The 20306-nt window shown below is 40.6% G+C and overlaps 1 protein-coding gene across 1 annotated transcript in view; it reads right to left on the bottom strand.

Annotated features, from left to right (window-relative positions):
- LOC139689813 (aquaporin AQPAn.G-like) overlaps nt 1-20306 on the bottom strand; it is a 77614-nt gene that overhangs the window by 7650 nt on the left and 49658 nt on the right. Inside the window, exons 3-5 of the mRNA XM_071586920.1 lie at nt 17415-17558; nt 11736-11969; nt 1450-1530 (exon numbers count right to left, since the gene is read on the bottom strand). Of these exons, the coding sequence (XP_071443021.1) occupies nt 1450-1530; nt 11736-11969; nt 17415-17558 (459 nt within the window). The remainder of the gene's footprint in view (nt 1-1449; nt 1531-11735; nt 11970-17414; nt 17559-20306) is intronic.

Genomic DNA, 20306 nt, shown 5'->3' with positions numbered 1-20306 from the left:
TGTGAACATCATCATGATAAAATGTGTCACTGTGAATTTTCAATTAAAAGTTTCATCAAAGATCAGTGAGGAGGTTCATTTTAAATACGAGTATGTGTATACAAAGACATTAAAAAAAATAAAGTGAAGATGTCGGAAGTTTATGGTAATTAGGCACAGGGACTTGTAAGCAGTTTTGAACCCAGCAAAATATACAACGATAAATGTGACACGGAAGTGGGAGTAGCTGATCAAGTCCTTCAAGCGTTAATACTAGATACGTATTGAATATATTCAGAATTCTGGCCCACGCCAAATTTAAATCCTGTTGATTACACTTAAAAGCAGAAAGGACGATTATAGACATCGCAATTGGGATCGTATAAGTTCCACTATGAGGCTAGCAATTCATGTCTCATGTCATGAAAGTAATCTTACGTCACATGAGGAACTAAGTGGATGGGGCGAAAGTGAATCACTGCTTCAGACTCCAGAAATTAACAGACAACGAGGGAACGGCAATTTTGCAATACTGCAAAATTGGCATTGCGTTGCATTACTTGTTTGTGCGTGTGTGATTTTATCGCCAAAGCCGAAATTCGTTTCAGATTGTAATTCAGTCTGTGGTATTATTTTCAAGGGAAACACATAAGATGGATTAATTTAAGAATTAATATATGTGTGAACTTCTGTCGTCAAATTATATGATCGTGTTTCGTAATAACTAAGAGTAGGTAGCGCTTCTGTTAGTGTGCCCCTCTATTTCGCCATCAAGTTTCTATTTTAATTGCTAGTCAATGCCAAATGGCTTCAATATAAAGCAAAAGGTGGCAGTAATAAATCGATGTTTTATGAGGAGCTAGCTGTAAATGACTGCGATGAAATTAAGGATTGTATTTTTCTAATATTAACCTACACCGGGTTCCTCTCCACCATTCCTCCTTTCCTATCCATCCCTACATGCGCAAATACCCTTAGCTGTCGGTCGCCTCCCCTAAATATACTACCACCAGCAATTTAGTGATATTCGAGAAAAATCGAATGAAGGTAATACATGTAAATCGACGATATACGATAATACATGTAAATCGACGATTGTAAGATACTTTCTCTGCAAAGAATGTAGTCCACAAGTTTAATGAGATTCTAAAAGGGCGACAACTTGACCTTTCTCTATTAGATGATTGAGAAATATTCTTCCAGACATTAGTCTGCTAAATAAAGGAAAACCTGAGTTCAAAATTTCCTGAGATTGCACATCTTATAACTTCTGTCCTACATTCGGCGGTCATTTTATCTCACTACGTCTGACGTCAAAAAACTTTGTTACAGCGCGTAAATATTTTATGAGTTAGGGCATATTGAAGAATCAGCTGTAATTCTTGTCAGAATAGTACTGAATCAGAACAAGTTTCTTCTATTTTAAGAGGCAAATAAACTTAAACAACTTAAAGACGGAAATTTTCTTACCCAATGCTGATCCCATGCACCAGCGAGAACAGCTGGACCGAAACTTCTGGCGGGGTTCATGCTGCTTCCGGTGTACTGCACCTGCAATCAACAAAGTGAAAAAAAATTAGCATTTGTTTGTTTTTTCTGAGTCAATGACAAATGGCTGGCAGAAAAGCAAGCCGTCCAAAAGAGGACCACAGTGACGATTTACTACAAATGCTTAAATATATATGTGGTTCTTCCAGAAAAAAGAAGTAAAGCAGCTAGCCATGTTTTAGTTTATCTAGCGTTCTTATCATCTACATCTGTACACTACCCACCAAGCTATCACAAGGACGTGGGGTAGGGGTCACCACGATTGCTTCTACATACGCGCGGCACCTCGCGATCGTATTGGCACCTTCGAAAAGGCACGTGTATGAGAGGCGAACGGTCATCATCCGTGCGAAAACATTTATAAATATTACAAATAATATACTGCCAGTAACTACTCCACTAAATACACCAAAAAGATAACTGAAAACCCCATTAAAAAGGTCGGGATCAAATGCAACGTAGCTACCAATTACCAAGTAGCGTTCTACTCATGCAGGACAGGCAATTCATAAATGCAGTAGATCCACAACTTTACGTACACGACACGCCACCACCCGGCCAAAGGGTGCGTGGGGAGGGGGGTGTGTTAGGATACCAGCCATGAAATGAGTTCAAGGGGAGAATGTAACTTGCATACTATATTCCTCACTATTTTCGCTAGTGCTTACCAATTTCTCTCTTATTCTTTCCCCCCTTGAGTAGTTGTCGCCAATAGAGCGCGGGGAAAGGTAAAGCTTTAATCTATCCGTTCGACAGTCTATCTCTCTTATTTGTGACAATTTTATGTCCTGGCGATGTGATTATCTGAAGTGGTAGAACGGCGCACTAAATAACCCAACACACGCCATTCTTTCATTTCTGACGGGGCACCATGTCGCTTCGAAAATATTGAGTACCTTTGTTCCCGTTAGGTGTGGAATAAAGAGGAGTGTCATTAAACAGGGCACAGAACAAGGACTGCAACAGCAGTAGCGCGATTGCGAGATCTCGGGTTTCTTACTCATCCCTCCCTTTTGAGCCCTCAACTCATCCCATTCATCTTAACTTCTCGCCTACGCCTCTTACTTAGTCTGCGGATTAACAACATCCCTCTCGCCTCACAAGCGATTGAATGCCAACTTGATCTTTTTCGCATCTATTAGCAATCGTGATCCCATCTAGTTGGCCGCATTACTGGCAAGGGCGTCGCAGCTGGATGCACATGCAGGAGGCGGTGTTCCATTCTTCTTCTGAAATTCTGGGAGCTGAATAAAGTTCAGAAGGGAGTGTCCCAAAAGTATTAGACTCGTCATCTAAACATCAACAAGTAATGGTATTCCTACTCATTGGGTAAATAACTTTCCTTCATTGATGTCTAACCTTAGCACTGCGTTAGATATTCAATTTGGCAGTTCGATGAAATTGTAAAGGTTAATTCACGCCATCATCTCATGATAAAGTGGTATATGGCAATAAGTAACGCCCCATTCGTTATTACGAAATACATACACTATTATACCGGTGGCTAAAATGAAGTTTTCTCGCAACTATAGCTCGTTATATCGAACTTGTACTCATAAAAAATACCTCTTTCGTCTGCGACGAAGCCCAAACAAAGACGAATACAAATATATTTTGAAAATTAATCACACAGACTAAGAATTAAATAACCTCGAGCCCAATATTTTAACTTTGAATGACCCATTCCCATGGTAATGTATATACAAAATAAACAACCAATATATACTAATGTAACGATAGTGAAATGATCATAGCTATAATAACTAAAAACATCAAAATGGAATTTCTTTAGTAATGATAATTTTAATCTACATATGGGCTCCCTTCCTTACCTTATCGAAATCCAAAAATAATTTATATCACGAAAAACATCTGTAAGATTGTATTAAAAGATCTGGAGCGAGATTTCGCGCTTACGCATACTATCCGCAGGTTAGGAAATCAATCAATTGGTCTTATTCTCTATTCGGTAACAGGGTAGTCCAAGTTTGTCTGATCTGTTGAAGCACACTGGTTTTGGATGTAGCTATCGATCTGGCAAGTTCTCGCTGCAACTTCCGATTCGTACACACTGGTTACATTTTGCTGCTTTGAAAGATGATCTTATGAACTGGTTTTAATTTAGTCGTCCGCTAGTATGTAGACATTGAATATTCATAAGTAAATCGATGAAAAATTGGGACCTGGTAAATGTAGCTTAACTGAATAGATACAGTGTTGGGGTTCTATTTTATCTAGATCGTAAATTTAATATGAAAAATTCAGTTTGTTATTTCGCATTTAGCAATATAAATATACATATATATATATATATATATATATATATATATATATATATATATATATATATATATATATATATATATATATATATCTTCGAAATGGAACGCTCTTCGGCGACGCACAAATATATAAAAACACGGATGTAGATTTGTAGAATATAGAGACACAGTTTTAGCCAATGTGTACCTCAAGATGATCTGTGAACTATGGTTATGGTTCAATAAGAGTCATAGAAAATAAGCTACACTGATTGTACAATCTAACCATTCGATTTCTGTTATTAACGTGATGTCCTCTAGTCGTATTCTGAAATATACTTAAATTTTAAGATCTTATATTTAAGGTACAACCTACCATAGTATTACGCCGTTTATAGTTTGCATTTTACGTTTTCCCAAAGAAAAACGTGTGATTAATATTTACTCATGTGATATATTCATATTTTGACCTTTGATCTGTGGGTGATAGTTATAACAATCCGGTGACGTTATTGAGTTATAATAATATCTTTTTTACAATTAAGCCACTCTTTGCTGTACTTATTTTAATTCGGAAATCAAATCCGCCATCCCTGTCCGGCACCATAGTGATGGCTCGAGGGTGCCATGTAGGTATAGGCACCAGCAGCACATTCTAAGTGAGATCTACCATACTGAAAAATTGCATAATCTCGCTTTTATCTCCTCGTAACATTTTTCGATAACTCATTTTGAAAATTCTAAGTTTCTATTAGATGAATGGTACACCAACAACCAGTATCCAAACAAGCTAGAAGAACATTGCTGTTGCGATTTCTCTAGGTCTGCAGATGAGAAGGACATGTGAACGGACGAGGAATTTTTTTAAAACATCAATTGTTTTGCTTGGGGAATCACCATCAATTGTTTTCTTGCGCGCGCGCACACACACGCACACACAAACACAAGAATACACACAGACACTGCAATCAGTAAGATTTACCCAAAGCATTCCCGAGTAACCGTTCACTCGAGGATCCCACGAGCGCAAAATATAGGGGCCGATTACATTGTGCGTCTTCCAGAATATACGGCAAGTGGCTTTAAATCTTGGTTTAGCCGTCCATCTCCGGATGCTTACCACCCTATAAGGTATGCCGCCCGCCAAATTGTAGTTGATGATTACCCTTTCAACGTGAAATCACTACTGAAACACCCTTGACCGCCTGCCTCGAACTTTAATCACCTTCGCCTTTTGTACCTCACCCATTTCCCAACTTCGACGCGTCGTAGAAAGAGGGAAAAATAAAAGGCTCTAATACGCTTTAATCTACGCTCGGTACCCACGATTTGGAAAGGGAACGAGCACTAACAGTCCATTGAATCGATACCAATATGTCATTATTAAGCATAATGCCAAAGTGCAGACACGTTTCTTTGGTTAAATTTATGTACTTTCTTTCGCCAGTTACATTTCACAGAGCAAACCTGTTACTTTGGGCTTAATTCAAACTCATTCATAAAAACAAATTAGGCGAAATAAGCTGAGTGGTTAATCGAATGGATTGGGGACTTGTTAGGATTTTATGATTGGATTATATGATGTTAATAGATATTATTGATTTAGGAAAATAAGTGCAGAGAAGAAATGTTTTAAGAGGAATTTCGGTGGGAATCACTCATCAAAGGTTGAAATATCACGATCGTATATTCTTTATATACGATCGACTCGTATATAAAGTATAGTTGAAGCACATGATTTCCTAGCTGAAGATGCTAAATGCACAGTGCAAATATTTTGCTACTACGTTAGGCTGCATCTTAATGTCACATTAAAGAGATATTCTAAAGGTATATGTTAAAAATTAAATTTTTTCCGCACTATATTGGATAAGAAAATATATAGAAGTCGCCCAAGTGATACTTTGTGATTTTCTATCTGCTTCCTTTCTATCCACATTGTACCCTGAAAGCTACCGCTAGGGTACGTGACAGAGTAACTTACACATCAGGCAATATATATAACATATATGCATATATATACACATATATATATATATATATATATAAACCATAAATACAGTAATCAACAATCAAAATATATTAAGCTCCTTTCCCTGTGCCGGTTAATATATATATATATATATATATATATATATGGGCCCGGGTTCGATTCCCGGGAAAGGCACTCTGGGCATGCAGCTACACCCAAGATATGTGATTTTTCGGGTATCTGATCTTCTTGGGAAACCATAACCGGCACAGGGAAAGGAACTGGCCCCCCTACTCTGATGTGTGAATTTTACACGCCATAGGGCTTAGTACTGGGCGAACTCTGCCATCACCTACCAAACCGACCTTCGGGTTGATTACTGGGTTTATGGTTATATAGTGTGTGTATGTGTGTAAATTAATTCAAATAATGTGTACGATATCTTGATATAACTGCAGGTACCTGCACTACATTGTGAAAGTTATATAGGATTCTCTACGCATACGATGTGAGCTGTTAGCAACGAGAAGGCAACTATGGCTAGATGAGATAATTACAACATACTTGGCTAGGTAGAATAAAAAAAAGAAAAATTCTTTTTTCCCCCTAAACGCGGTTGGATACATTTATTGGTCGTAAAAATGTCATCTTAAGTCTACCTGTTCTACATTTAATCCCTCTAATTTTATTTACATAGTCTCTGCTACCGATGTACAATAGGCGTGTAAGGTGTATCGCAACTCCTCTTGCATGATAACCACTACTAGCAGATTGTCTCACATGCACAAAGTATTTTTTAATATGCACTTGCGTCAATGTAGGGGATAAAAATCTGATTGTGATCCGAGTTATATTCGTCGTTTCAATAATTAGGATTCCCCACTAGTATTTCGTAACCTTTTCCCGAATACGTGTACGAATACTCTTCGCCTCATATGGAATCTCCCCTTGCTACACACTCAAGGGGTCGGTGACTGCAGAATACCATGCATCTTTAGAAGTAAACGGTCGAGCGATTGGACGGTAAATTTTAAGACCGTAGGTTCAAATCCCACTTCCCACATGGCATTTTGCTGCCGTGAAATGAATTTTCTTGCACTGAGTTTAGCGATAAGACCTTAGCTGTCTAATTGCCATTTATTATTACTAGAATAATTACCACTTATAACTAACATTATATAAACAATGTTCCCCACATGCATACCAACATTTTAGCAACTTAATACAGTAGCGCCATATAAATAAGAATATAACACTCAAATGAAACTTAAAATATTGTATTTCCACTGCGATACTGTGATTCTAAAAGGAGAGTAAAATTAATATTTAAAGCGAGAAGGGAGGAAAAAGTATCTTGGCCCTTCACCCTACATCAAAATAAGGTTTACATATGGCAATAAGACTGGATAATTTACGCAAAGCTGTAATATTGAGTTCAATCGATAGAATGTTCGAGATTTGCTCTGAAATGATTTTGAATTCGTAAGTGAAGAATTCGTAAATGATGACTTAATCCATGGTGTCAATAAAAAAATATTTCATAAGCCCGCCCGTCGATGGCAATTTGAAAGAAAATTTCACACATCATTTTCTTTCAATTTTTAAAAGACCTTCTACCATGTTCTACCATTTGGCATTTTAAGATTGAATGAGATTTAAGTTAACTATTAATGTATACTTTGCAATAATAGTTTCGTTGTTATGTGATAACGTCCTGGTGCGACGAATTTCCGATATTTTAATTTTTTCTCGTTTCTCAATGATGGACCCTACGCTGGCCTATAGAAACCCACATATATGCCTCTTGTCGTGCAAAAATTGTTGTGTCTCTTGTGAAAAATGTGTTTCGTGAAAAAAATTATAGTTTTATAATCGTGCCTCGGGCGAATCTCGCGAAGCAAGTGCGAGCGAGCGCGGCGGCATTAACGGCCCCATCCGAAGCCACCTCTTGCATCCCGCACGCCACCAGCTGCGGCCAAACTGTGGCCCGCTCCCTGCCCCCCCCCCCAAAACCAACCACCAAATCCACCACTTGGCAGATCCCTCATCCCCCTCGCGCCCCCCCGGACTTCTCCGCACCCTCCTCCCACGTGCAGGCCTGTCCATCCCCATTCACTACTGACGCCTGACGTCACCGCTTTGGGAAAGAGGTGGGCGAATGATTTGACGAGGGGGAAGGGGGTCTGGTCGGTTCGAACGGAGTGGTAGGGATGGGGGGTGGGGAGAGAGAGAGAGAGAACACCTGCAGGCAACACTCCGCTGCCCCGATGGCAGCAGCCCGCGTGGCGTAACATGCCCCCTCCTCCCCACATCCCCCTCAAACTTTACTCGCTCGCTCCACAAGCCGGCTCCTTCTCCCCAATTTCCACTCCTCGATACGCCCATTCATGTACATAGTCTTTCGCCGAGCGGGTGAAAGGGAGAGTGTTCGCTCTGGGCGACCTCCATTCCCGGGAGAGAGAGAGATGGGAGGGGAAGGGATACTCTCTCCTCCCCTCCTTCCTCTTCCTCGCCCTCTCCAAACCTTCTCCTTCCCCATTCCACACCGAAGTGGTACTGGTATGGCCGGGGTGGGCTCACTTCTTGGTTTAGGGGTGCGCCCGCCGCGGGGATGGGAGGGCGGGAGAAGGGTCCATGGGGGGAGGGAGAGCGGCGGAGGACATTCAAACAGATCTCCCACGGATTGACCAGAGAGTTGAGAGCACCGCTCATGCGACATAATTCTTCGCTTTACTCTGCCCTCCCAAGTTATGATAGGATCAGCTGATTTTGGAAGCAGCATTTTTTCCCTATGATTCGTGCGCGCCCTGATTTTCACGCGGATTTAAATGTCGCGTTTAGCTTTTAAATCCACTGGAGGAGATAATTCTGTCTTCCCCGTCGAGTATTCGCTTCCTATTCACGTACAATCAAGCACTGGCACCACAGTGGTAATCCCAGCACAATTCTATATTCGATATTCACGTGAGGATTATTTGTATTTATTGAAAAGTAACGCAAAGGAAAATGCTACATGGAGTACCGTGAGGAGTCACGTACGTTTGTGCAAAACAATGCGGGGGAGATATTTCATCGCCACCCAAGATATTCCCGGAGAGGCGTGGAGGCCCAGGTTCGATTCCCCGTAATGTTACTTTTTTATAACGACTCCTCCAAACGTGCGTGTTTAAAGGCGTTATCATGAGTCAAGGTTGTAATTGGTACGAGGGTAATCCGGAAAGTAGTACCCGTTCGTGAAATAAAGACACTCGTACATCTGGACGTCAACGCGGAATAGTGTCCATACGCGAGGTTAAATGAGTATTTTGTGCGATGTAAAACCGTAATTAGAGAAGGGAAACAATTGAAAATGTAACCTCAGTAGCTTTATTGAGTTAGTGGATGAGCAGGGATTGGGAAAGAATTTTAATATTTTTAAGTTTCAACCAAAAGAGGTATTTTAACTATTTATCTTATTTTATACTTCTATTTCTCCATATTCCAAGTATTTGCAATGCCTATACAAGTACGTACACACACACACACACACATATATATATATATATATATATATATATATATATATATATATATATATATATACACCCACACACACATATATGTACGTTCAACTAACAAAAGCCAATAAATTAATTGGGAAGCCTTAAAAAGTATAAATCAAAAGAAAATTTATGCCCCACGAATTAATTTTAAATTGTGTCCAATTACTCATTTCACGAGTAAATTAAAGAGAGGATACAATTCAGTATACAAATCTGGGTAGTTTGATGGAATATTCGTGATCTCCGTAACCTTGAACGAGACAAGATGGGAAATTTTGAGTTGCGGCATGCAAGGCATGTTCCGAAATTTTCGGCATCTCTTAATAAAGGAGTATCGGAGACATTTGCCTTTTTTTTTACTGCGAACGCTTAAGAACGCCCATACTAAGTGCACAATGTTTGACCACAGAGGTCATTGACCCATCCATTGAGTTATCACCCTTTGACCAGAGAGGAAAAAATGATTATTATAGCTCTTTCTCAGGAATATTAATAAAAGAAACAAACTATCAAGCACCTTCCTGAATTTATACCAAATTATTGGAAATAAATTATCGAAATCGGTAAAGGAAATACAAGTTAATGCGAATCATATTAGTTTACCAAAACAATGAGCGAAATGGTATAGTGGAAAACCAAATGGGAGAGCGAATCATTGGTGACAAAACAAAAATAAAATCTCACACCTTATGAAATGTTTTCACTGTGTGCGCCGAAGGAAGATGGCCCACTTTAAGATATTTATTCAAAATATTACCCACGCTTCCCAATACTGCTGCTATTACTGAGCTGGGGTTTTAGGCTTTTCGAAGAATCGGGTTGCGGAACCGAATGTGTGAAGAAATCCAGTCGCCATTATACCTGATTATCCATCAAAATATTCATCTTGATCAATGGGATATTTCAATTCGCCTTGCAAATTCTGGAAACCGCGTAATTTATTTTGCATCACTAATAAATGTTGAAATGTAATTTAGGTCGATAAATGAGCAAAAAATATAAATTATTTAATTGAAATATTTCTCTCTTTATCGATGTTTAACTTTCGATGTGTTTTTGCGAGGCAAGAAAAATGTATCTGTCTGATTTTTCAATAAAAAATTTTCCCTTAAATATATAGCCTTATGAGACTAATTATGCGTAGATACATTGACTTTTTATACTGTGAGTAGCTCTATATACCTGAGAGCCTAATCACATCTTTTATTTAGAGTTAATGTCTAGCATCTTATATTTTAAGAGAATATATCTCGTTAGACCAGATATCGGTTACAGATCCCACCCCCTTCTTGGTGTTCTAAGAGCCGCTTTTGACTGCGTTATACATTGCAGCGTCAAGGGATTACCTTTTGCGAAATCTGGCGAATAGTTGACGCCATCTCTCTGATCCAGTTGGATACCTATTTATTTCATCTGACGTACATTTGAGCAAGCAAAATAAAAGTAAGAGTTGTAAAAACTGTGAAACCGGACCGTCATATCAATAAGTAGTGAAGGAATTGTCGTAATTGATTATTTTTGTGACAACAGACAGACAGTGGTGGAAATAGTCGAAAATGGCGTAAATAGCACGACGGTGCATGGCGGGTGACGTTAGTACAGCAAGCAAATAAGTAAAAATGCTTTAATGTATAAATAAAATTATTATTATTAAAGTTCATTTATTTCATTTAATTCTTTAAAATATTATCACTACTAAAATTATATATATCATATGTACTACTCCAACTACCGGTTGGCATTAATAAGAATAAATGACAATCTTTCGTAGATGTAAAGGATATATTATCAAGAGTCTGTCCTTTTAGATTTTACACTTCATCAAGCTTTAAGAGGTTACATCGTGATATCAGGTATATGCCATTTTGGTGAAATTTTCTGAATTTGTATTTTAAAGTGCACTCAAATGACTGTGATAAAAGAGGATCTTACCGCTTCAGTTTTCATAAAATGGGACACTAGAAATCCATGATTTAATTCCACGCGCTCTTATGACAGTAGGAGACTACCACCGGAAGAGTCATAGTTAAATGGTGCAATAAATAATGTTGTTCTCATGAAAACTGATATATTAAATGCACAATTACATTAACATAACAGCATATACCCGAATTAAAAAATTTTATTAGTTCCTTTGTGGGCAAAAAGCAGCCGAAATCACTCAGTTCGAAAACCCAGAGTCTCTGAACTAGTCCAAAATAAGTTTTAGAGCACGTATCGAAAGTTAATGAGAACCTTTTAGAGTTCTTAAAAACTGTCCACATCATATCTGTTTATGAACTACGCACGAAAGGGCGATACCTTTCGTAAGATTATTATCTAATATCTTTATTACAATAAATCAAATCTCTTAACGTCAATGCACGATCTAAGGTGACACGTTGTCTCGCGCAGCCACACGATCCAATCCCATTAACAATAATTACTACTTACGGCGAGCAGGTGGCAGGTGGTGACCGCCAATCCGATGGCCAGGGGTCCAGGTGAAGCGGCGACAGGCGTGGCGCCGCTAGTCTGTTTGGAGCTCAAGTCGACAACGGCGTGCACCACCAAAACCAATACGGCAGTCACGAGGGCTTCCACGAGGAGACCCTGCTCCGAGGTCAAGGACGGAGACACGGAAGTGTTTCCGAGTCCAAAGGCACCGATTTCAGCGGGAGTCATCACCTGCAACCCAGACAGGTTTTCGGTGAATATTAAACAAGATTCTAAATCGTATTAATTAACTCGTTTTCATCGCATTTGTTTACTGGGCAGGCGATGGGCAATAGGTATGCGCTCAGTTTATGAGCATACACTTGCGACAATCAGGGCAACACCATCCAAAAATGACAATTAAGCCATTGAGTGCCGGTAGGACCGTTGCGCCGATACGTAGAGCATCGATGCATTATTTTAGCCCACTTAATCGAAAAGTTTTCTCATGAGAAATGATTATTCTCTACTTGCGCAATTCTTATAACCCATTGATACATGTTCTTAGCATCTTTAGTTGATAGTTTAAATGACGTTCTTCCCTCACCCTAAATTTTAAAACTTGGGGAAATTGTCTAGAATATGAATCCGTTTATTCTATTAATAATTTTCATTTATTTGAAAAACAAACTTATTGGAAAAGACGATCTAATTCCATCTGTAGTGGCACTAAATCGGTTATTTAACTCATTTAATTTATTTATCATGCCATTAAACAATTGCTATAGTTTTAAAGGAGACGTATATTACGAATTGAAGCTCTTTGAGTTGATCGATTTGTATGTAATCATATACCAAATGATATTTTTGCAATATATTCCATTTCTACGAAATTAATTTTTTCGAATTATTCTCTTAAGCCTTTTGCAATTTGCATTTGCAGTTACATTATTCATTATGAAACTTCATTCATCATATTATTCAATAATTGTGTCCTGGCTCTATTAAAAGTTTTTTCATTAAAAAAAGTCATTGTTATGTCATTATCCAAACTGGGAATCAGCGTGGATTTCCACCATCTTCATTCAGGCTCATGATGATTGGCCTGGAAATTTATTGGAAATGGGGGAAAACTTCTGGTGTGCATACATGAAATTGTCGCATTATAAATAGCATTAAGAATTCTTAGAATATAAAATTATACATAAGTATCACACCCGAGTGAAACTGTTATAGGGAACACGGTACTATTTTAAAATGGAGATATTTAGTTTCGTGTTTTCGATTTTGAATGGCCCGAAAATGCGATGCTGTTTGCGGTTTCTGAAGGACGTTCCCGGGCGTTAACGCTCATTAAAAACCTCTACCACATGCTTCCCATTTTAAAATTCATAAATGTATGCATGGACCAATTTTGTTTTAGAATGAAAAATGTGAAATTTCTATTATCGGTGTGATGTTGTTTTAGACCCTAGAATATTTCCTTTGAGTCTCCTAAATCTTCCACACGCATACTTCAGCCTTCTTTCACGCCAATGTCCTTGACCGACAACGGCAATGGAGTTCCCGCGTAAATGTCAAGTAGTTCGGTAGGGAACGGTTTTATTTCGGGTGCTATTGTCATGAAAGTTTTTTGGAGGAAAGCGATTCCAAAATTCACGTCACCTCCTTTACTCTCAGGATGGTATTCAGTATTCATCAGTCATTAATGTCCCTCAAACGTTACTTTTATAATAATCCGCCCATGAACATAGTCACATTTGAGCAACGTGCCAGAGCTGCAACGAACGGTCCAAACAAACTCTGTACGGATTCACCTCACGGGGAATTTTACAAACATCATTTATGGCTTTTAAATATCAATTACAACTGTTTCCAGCACTATATTCCTATTTATAAAAATGCAACAAGTAAAGTATGAATAGATCTGCTACCTAAGATCGACGTAATTCATGCCTTGGAAGACTCCAAAAGTAATAGGTGCGATATAGTGTGTAAGCAGCATTGAAGGAAAAAAAAGTTAACGTGCGTATTGATTTTTTTCCGAAACAGGTCATCTTAAGTGCCGTTAAGAATGCCATTTCGTATAAGGCCTCTGGGGCGGTTGAGGGTGAGCTTCATGGATTTTTTTTCAAATTTATTTGCTTCCCTTCCCCCCTGGAAACATCTAAAACTCGTTCCTTCAGTGTTTTTTTTATTTTATCCGCCCTAAGAACAGCGTTGTCAGAGTGAGGAAACGTTTCCTCTTCGAAGAAATAGTAGGCACCTGAAACATAATTAAAAAGTCTAACAGAAAACTTCGAGGTCTAAGAAGCGGGTGATTATGGCTCTCTATACACATTAGCAGGAACTAATCTGTGCCTTTGTAGTCGTTTATTTTTTCCGCTTGCTTAGAAAGTGTGGTTTGCGGTGGTCTCGCATTCCCCGCCGCAATCCATATGACATAACTGTTCATTCATCACGTTCTATCTCCTCTAAAGGTGTTAAATGGGCATAAACGACGACTCAAGTATTGTCTATTACCTTTCCTGCTGGGTGACGGGTTTTTAATCCCCAGAGTTTCAGTAATTACGATCCAAACTTGGGTACTGTGTAGTGAAAACTTCGAAATTCAGCAAGCCGCACGCTTGACGAGGCGTTAAACCGATCGCAATTGTTCAAGACTGCCTGCTTCCTCTCTCTCTCTCCAACCCCCTTCCCCTCGTCTCTCCCTAATCGCCCGCGTAATTTTCAGTCGCTCAACCCATCGCACCCGAAATGGCGCAAGTAGTGAGCGCGGCGGTCGCGTGAGTCTCCCGCAGGAGCCGCCTCCTGCTACACTACTACCACCACCGCCATCGCTACTACGGGTGCCTCGAGTTACTCCACCGTGACGACGCGCCGCTGATGAAAGGCTTTAAACAGACGGGGAGAGCGATTACGAGCGCTCTCGCCTTGTGAACATTTTCACCGCTCGGTTTCATAGTCCTCGGTCACTCACGAATGCACTCTCACCTTAAAATAAACAAGGAAAAATGAAAAGACTTTCAAGGAAGGGAGAGAAGAGATGAGAGTGAGGCGGCGTGGGGCTCTCTCTCTCACTCTTTCACCCTCCCTCCCCAAAACGCGGGAGAGGGAACCGGGTGTGACCGCTGGTCAATGGGAAATTTCACGTAACAGCAACGGCGGCTGCGTGCCACGGGTCTTCGGAGGAGGGGTTCCGCCTCGGACGCAGCGACGGCTCTGAGGCGAGAGGGGTTTCAAAAACTTGAATAGGAGAGAATGGAGGAGTGGTAAGGTGTTGGGGCTGGAGGGAGGGTGGCGCAGCCGCGATTGATGGTGAAGGGCAACGGCGGTCACCCTCCAGTGGCCATGGGGGTCGCGACCGAGGTGAGTGTGTTGCGCCGGAGGGAGGGGGGCAGGGGGCGTGGAGGAGGAGACCGATGCTGGTGTTGGTGAAGGGGGAGTCTTCGTAGTAGCTGTAGTGTACTAGTTTGGAGAGTGGAATGGAACTATGGGAGGGGGGGAGTGGGAAAATTTACGTCTGGGGAGACACGGGGGCGCCGACTCCGGGGCCCGTGGGAAGGCTTCGATCGATGTTCGGAGTAGGCTGAGGGGATCGTGCCGCCGCATCCTAAAATTCTTGTCCCCCGGCCATTGAAACTAAACCCCGTAATCCAGGCGTGCTGCTATCACACCCAGGGTCCCCCTGGCGGTGGGCGGTCGACGATAGAAGGTTTGTTTTCGGGCGTGGGACTCCACATGAATGCTCCGAAAAAAATAATTCCCAAAAACCCCGGGCAGAATTCTCCAAAATTTTTCGAAATCGCCGATCGCGATATGATCAGCTGAGGAATTTGCAGAGACGGTCTTCGAGTGGGGCATTGCTATTTTCTAGTCCCTTGGGGCGGAGGAGAGGCAAAGGTCACAAGACAGGATGACTGAAGGAGAGAGAAAGTGTACATTTAAGGTCGAGCCCTTTTGTGGTAGGCAGGCAGGCGAGCGGGTCCGAATTTTTCACTGCAATCCAGCTTTCGAATTTAGAGTCAATGTCCAACAAACCAGAGGAAATGAATTCCACACCCTCGCCGAAGGACACCCCAGGCGCCCGCCGTGATTTAACGCCGCCGGCACAGAGTGCACTCACCCACCCCTCCATCCTCGTCCTCGTCCCGGCGTTTTTAAAATGTCATGCGTAGCGCTCAAGAATATTAAAAGCGACATGAGATCCGAAGGGAATAACGAGCCAAGAGTTTTAGCGGGCGAGGAGGGGGCGGGGGCTGGGAGCGAATTCGGCGAAGGGGAGGGTAGGAGGAGACCTTGCACTCTCCCGAAGTTCGACTTCCTTTCCCTCGTGGGAGAATTCCGCAAGCGAGCGCTATTGACGGGCGCACGCCGATTGCCCAAGCTCCCGACTGCCCTCACCCTCGTTACCAAAAACGGCAAGTGCGCAGCTACGAAAGGCTAAGCCAAGACGACCGTTCGACAACACCGAAAGCCAGCATGATTTTCCAGGCGCAACTGCGGAGTGATAGATAAATGTTTCCCCATGACGAAAATATTGCCTAACTATCGCCGTCAAGAAAAAAAAAGAAAAACCTTGTCTGCTAAAATTCGCACCGAAACTTATTCCGCGAGTTTGGGTCACACGAGAGTGGGCAAAGGAACTTACGGGTGTGATGTGTTTAACTCGTTTCGGGTGTGACCCCTTCGTACGCTATCGGTTCGAAGGATGAGAAAAAATTATGGGGACTGGTCTATTCTGCGGTGACTGGTATTCTTACAGGGAGTACCTGTCTAGCCAGTTTTCTTCTTTCCCATTTGGGGGCGGGGGCATCTCGAAAGTACGGAGGATTCTAAAAATCGACCACGGAACAACATATCGACGGAGGAGAATTGATTGAAAATCCGCTAATGCATTCATTAGAGCTAGAATTCATTGGATATGTTAATTATTCATGGAACGTTCCTAAAAATGCCTACAGGGAAGATATGTTTGAACGATGATCGTAGGGGAATTTTTGTTAGAAATTGCATGCATATTGATATAGCAATGTTTAGGCGATCATGTTTTATCTTTCACGCTATCTTTCTGACTTTCTGCGTGATTTTCATAGAATCAGCCCTATTTTATCTCTGTCCTTGTCTTTCTGGTATTCATCTTCAAAACAAGAAGTGCATTAGGAACAAGATTAGTTATCACACCACTGCGAATTTATTGTATAGGAAAGCAAAATATGCAGTCTCCCTCCGTCGGCTGCAAAGGGCACTAAATTTTGGTATACAAACTAGGTCTTCTCAAGACTGATTCGGAAAAAATGTGAACTGTGGACATTAGTTGATTACGACATGTTTTATTGCCCACGATGCTACTGGTCCCGGGACAAATATAGTCTGTATTGAGAATTTTCCGAATTATAAAACGTTTTCGCGCCAGTGCCTCTCTTTTCAATCGTCCTGGCACCGCTTCGGATCGTTTGGCTCCCACCCAGCAACTTCGAAGGCTCGTCATCGAAGCGGCGCCGAAGAAAAGTAGCGGAGACATAATTTCTACATTTATAAATCCCTCTTCGTGGAAGAGATTGTAATTTATTGTTATTATTCGAATTCGTCCGCTACTTCGCTGAGACCCTGATCCGTGCGCGCGGCCGTCCCATCGCCGAAGGACTTGGGTGCGACCGTTATAGCTGGATGGATGGGCGATGCGGTGGCCCTCACCTTGAGAACGGCGGCCCCGGCGACTGCACCGATGCACTGCACGAGGACGTAGAAAGCCGCACGGAGGAGAGTCACGTGACCGGAGACGAGTAGGCCAATGGTAACTGCAGGATTTATGTGCCCACCGCTAACGTGCCCTATCACCTGAAATGGAAAGAATGACCAAAGACAAGTTAATACTCAGTAGCTTTCAATGATAGAAAAAAAATGAATTAGATATAGTGGCATTTAGAAAAGGTCGGTTTTGAATTTATTTCTTTACTGATCAGCTACGTTTGCCTCGAATAAAATGCGAATGTGATAATTTTTATTTGCCAATCTGATATGTTAAAGTCCTTTCCTTGAGATTTATTTGATTTTTTCATATGATATATACATATATTTATTAATTTATATATATATATATATATATATACATATATATATACACACAAATATATATTTAGCAATATCAAAATAATTATATGATTAAATACATATGTCATTGTATATGAAATTCAACACATTTTAAACTAATTATTATATTATTTAAATATCACTAATAGGTTTAAATTTATTTTTCTCAATGCGAAATATACTGCAAATATGTAGCGGACTCGTATATATAGTATAATAAGTAGTATATCTAGAATTAGTTCTTCGTATATAGCACTGAATTTAATGAACACTTTTACTTCTCATTTATTTATATCTAATTATTAAAAGGTACGCGTTTCATTAAGAAATTCCAACAAAAATTCAAGCTTATAGTATAACGATGAAGTTCAGCATCATAGTAGTACATTAAGTATCGAAAACAGAGTTTTTGAGATGAATGAAAAGACGAAGGCTTAATATGAGGGGCTCTCACATAGCCATAAACGAGGAAAGTGCCTTATGTAAGATGAATGAATTATTAATTACCTATCCTAATTATTGAACGGGCTAGGTAAACTCGAACACTCAACTAAAACTATATGGATGATATGGAATTCATTTAGAAAACATTTACTAATTTAACTGTGTCGTAATCCAGGCTTTTCAGGGTGTTCAAAAGGAGGGGCAACGCCTTACTGGAAACTTAGCGTTATTAACTCATTTCGTTCAATTCCTTTTTTGAGTATTATCTGCTACTAATTTTACTTCCAGCCGTGACCCACACAATTATCTGCACGAATAGTGGCTCAAGGTTGGCAGAATTTTTATGAGGGCGGCCTTATTCCAGAACCCGTCTCCGTGACATATTAACGACAACCTGCAAGAGTTTTCAGGACATCATAGGTGGTTCACGGATCTTTTTTTTTGGAAGTTAACGCCACCGCTGACTTTTATGCGATTTTGGACCAAAGTTTGCGATCACCAGTCCTGATTCCCTAATCCAGTGATTTGTTCGTGCGGCAAAGAATCGCGTTATGCTGGTTTTGTCGCGGAAAATGTACAGAAAGGTTATAGGAGTATTCGTTATCCATCGCGGTGAGGACGATAGTTACTACGAATCATTTGAAATAATCGTGAACGCACTCCCAGGACTAAAGCACGGAATTTATTTATGAAAGTCGATTCACACCTCTTTCAAATTGGCGCAAAGGAAATGTTCAAGGTGTAGGCATGACATATACGTGCATAACCGAACACTTTACAGGATAAGCCATATCTTAATTCGAGCCAATTGCCTCCAGGGCAAGCCATATGGAGCAGATATGGTTACGCTTGAGCTGCCGGTCTCATAATTTCAGAATACCTATATTTTAATAACATCATGTTTAAATCCAATGGAGAAATATTTTAATGATAGGTTAGAAAAATCATCAATGGTAGTAAATGAACTTGTTGAAGTATCTCGCGGGGAGTGTGGATTTGAGTCGACCCAGTGTGCCCCCCACGAATTGGAACTCACGGATTGAGTCATTTCGTTATGAAACTGATGGCGCGATCGCATGTAAAATGGGTGATTGAACTCTCTCTTTCCATTTCTTCTCCCTTTTTATGCAACCCTTCCGCCAGGCTGACGTATGCGCACTAATTGCGTAAAGGCGTAATCGGTCAAGTTTAATTGCTCACGATTAGTTTTTTTTTCTTTTCTCGCTCCATTCCAAGGAGGGGCTCCATGAGAGGCTCACAAGTATTCTCCCGTGGAGGTGAAACCCGTTTAAGCCCGTGGACCTCGAATTCTCGCTCATTTTTATTTTGACGTTTTTCGGTGGATAGGCAAATGTCACTCGAGTACGAGCGGGATGCACGAGTTGAATGGCTCCCGAGTTCACAAATCGAAGGCCATATTTGGAAGTGAGAGAGCCAAGTGATTAATCAGTTGCGGGTGGCGTGGACCACCTCGCTTTCGGTCCTCTCTTCATCCTCGGCCTCCTCCCGAGCCTCGTGAGCGCGAGACTAGGGTCAGGCTAGGTTTCTTGACTTATATTCTTCCTTTTCCGGTAGAGAAATCTAAATGTTTACTCTCACCAAAGTCGATGCTCATGGGGGAAAGTACTGAATTAGTAACAAAATTAACTTTCGTTTCAAAACGGAACCAAACGCTTCGCGACGGCTGGAACAACTTCTGAATCCTTTCCCGACTATGCCTGGCCGCGTCCGAAGTCTAAGTATAATATGTTTCTGTGTGCGTGGGGGTAATTGTTGGTCACAATTGCTGAAATTACATCGACCTGGAAACTGAATCTTGTAATATCCAACATTTCTACTGAAATTAGATGAACGTAAAGCTAAAACCAATAGACGGAATTCACTTTGCTGATCGTCTTTGTACTCGTACTATTCTTAATTATTTGGATTTTACTATTCCTAACTTTTTATCGGATGTCTCCTTTAGCTTGAAATTAGATTATGTGTGGGCATTGTTTTGTAAAAATTAATATTCTAAAACACTGATTATTCAGTCATATTTCTGTATCAATG

Source organism: Hetaerina americana, unplaced genomic scaffold, assembly GCF_022747635.1.
Source record: "Hetaerina americana unplaced genomic scaffold, ioHetAmer1.1.p SCAF_1, whole genome shotgun sequence".
In the NCBI taxonomy this organism is placed as follows: domain Eukaryota; kingdom Metazoa; phylum Arthropoda; class Insecta; order Odonata; family Calopterygidae; genus Hetaerina; species Hetaerina americana.
Note: the sequence above shows the minus strand (reverse complement) of the source record. Positions and strands in the feature narration are given on the sequence as shown.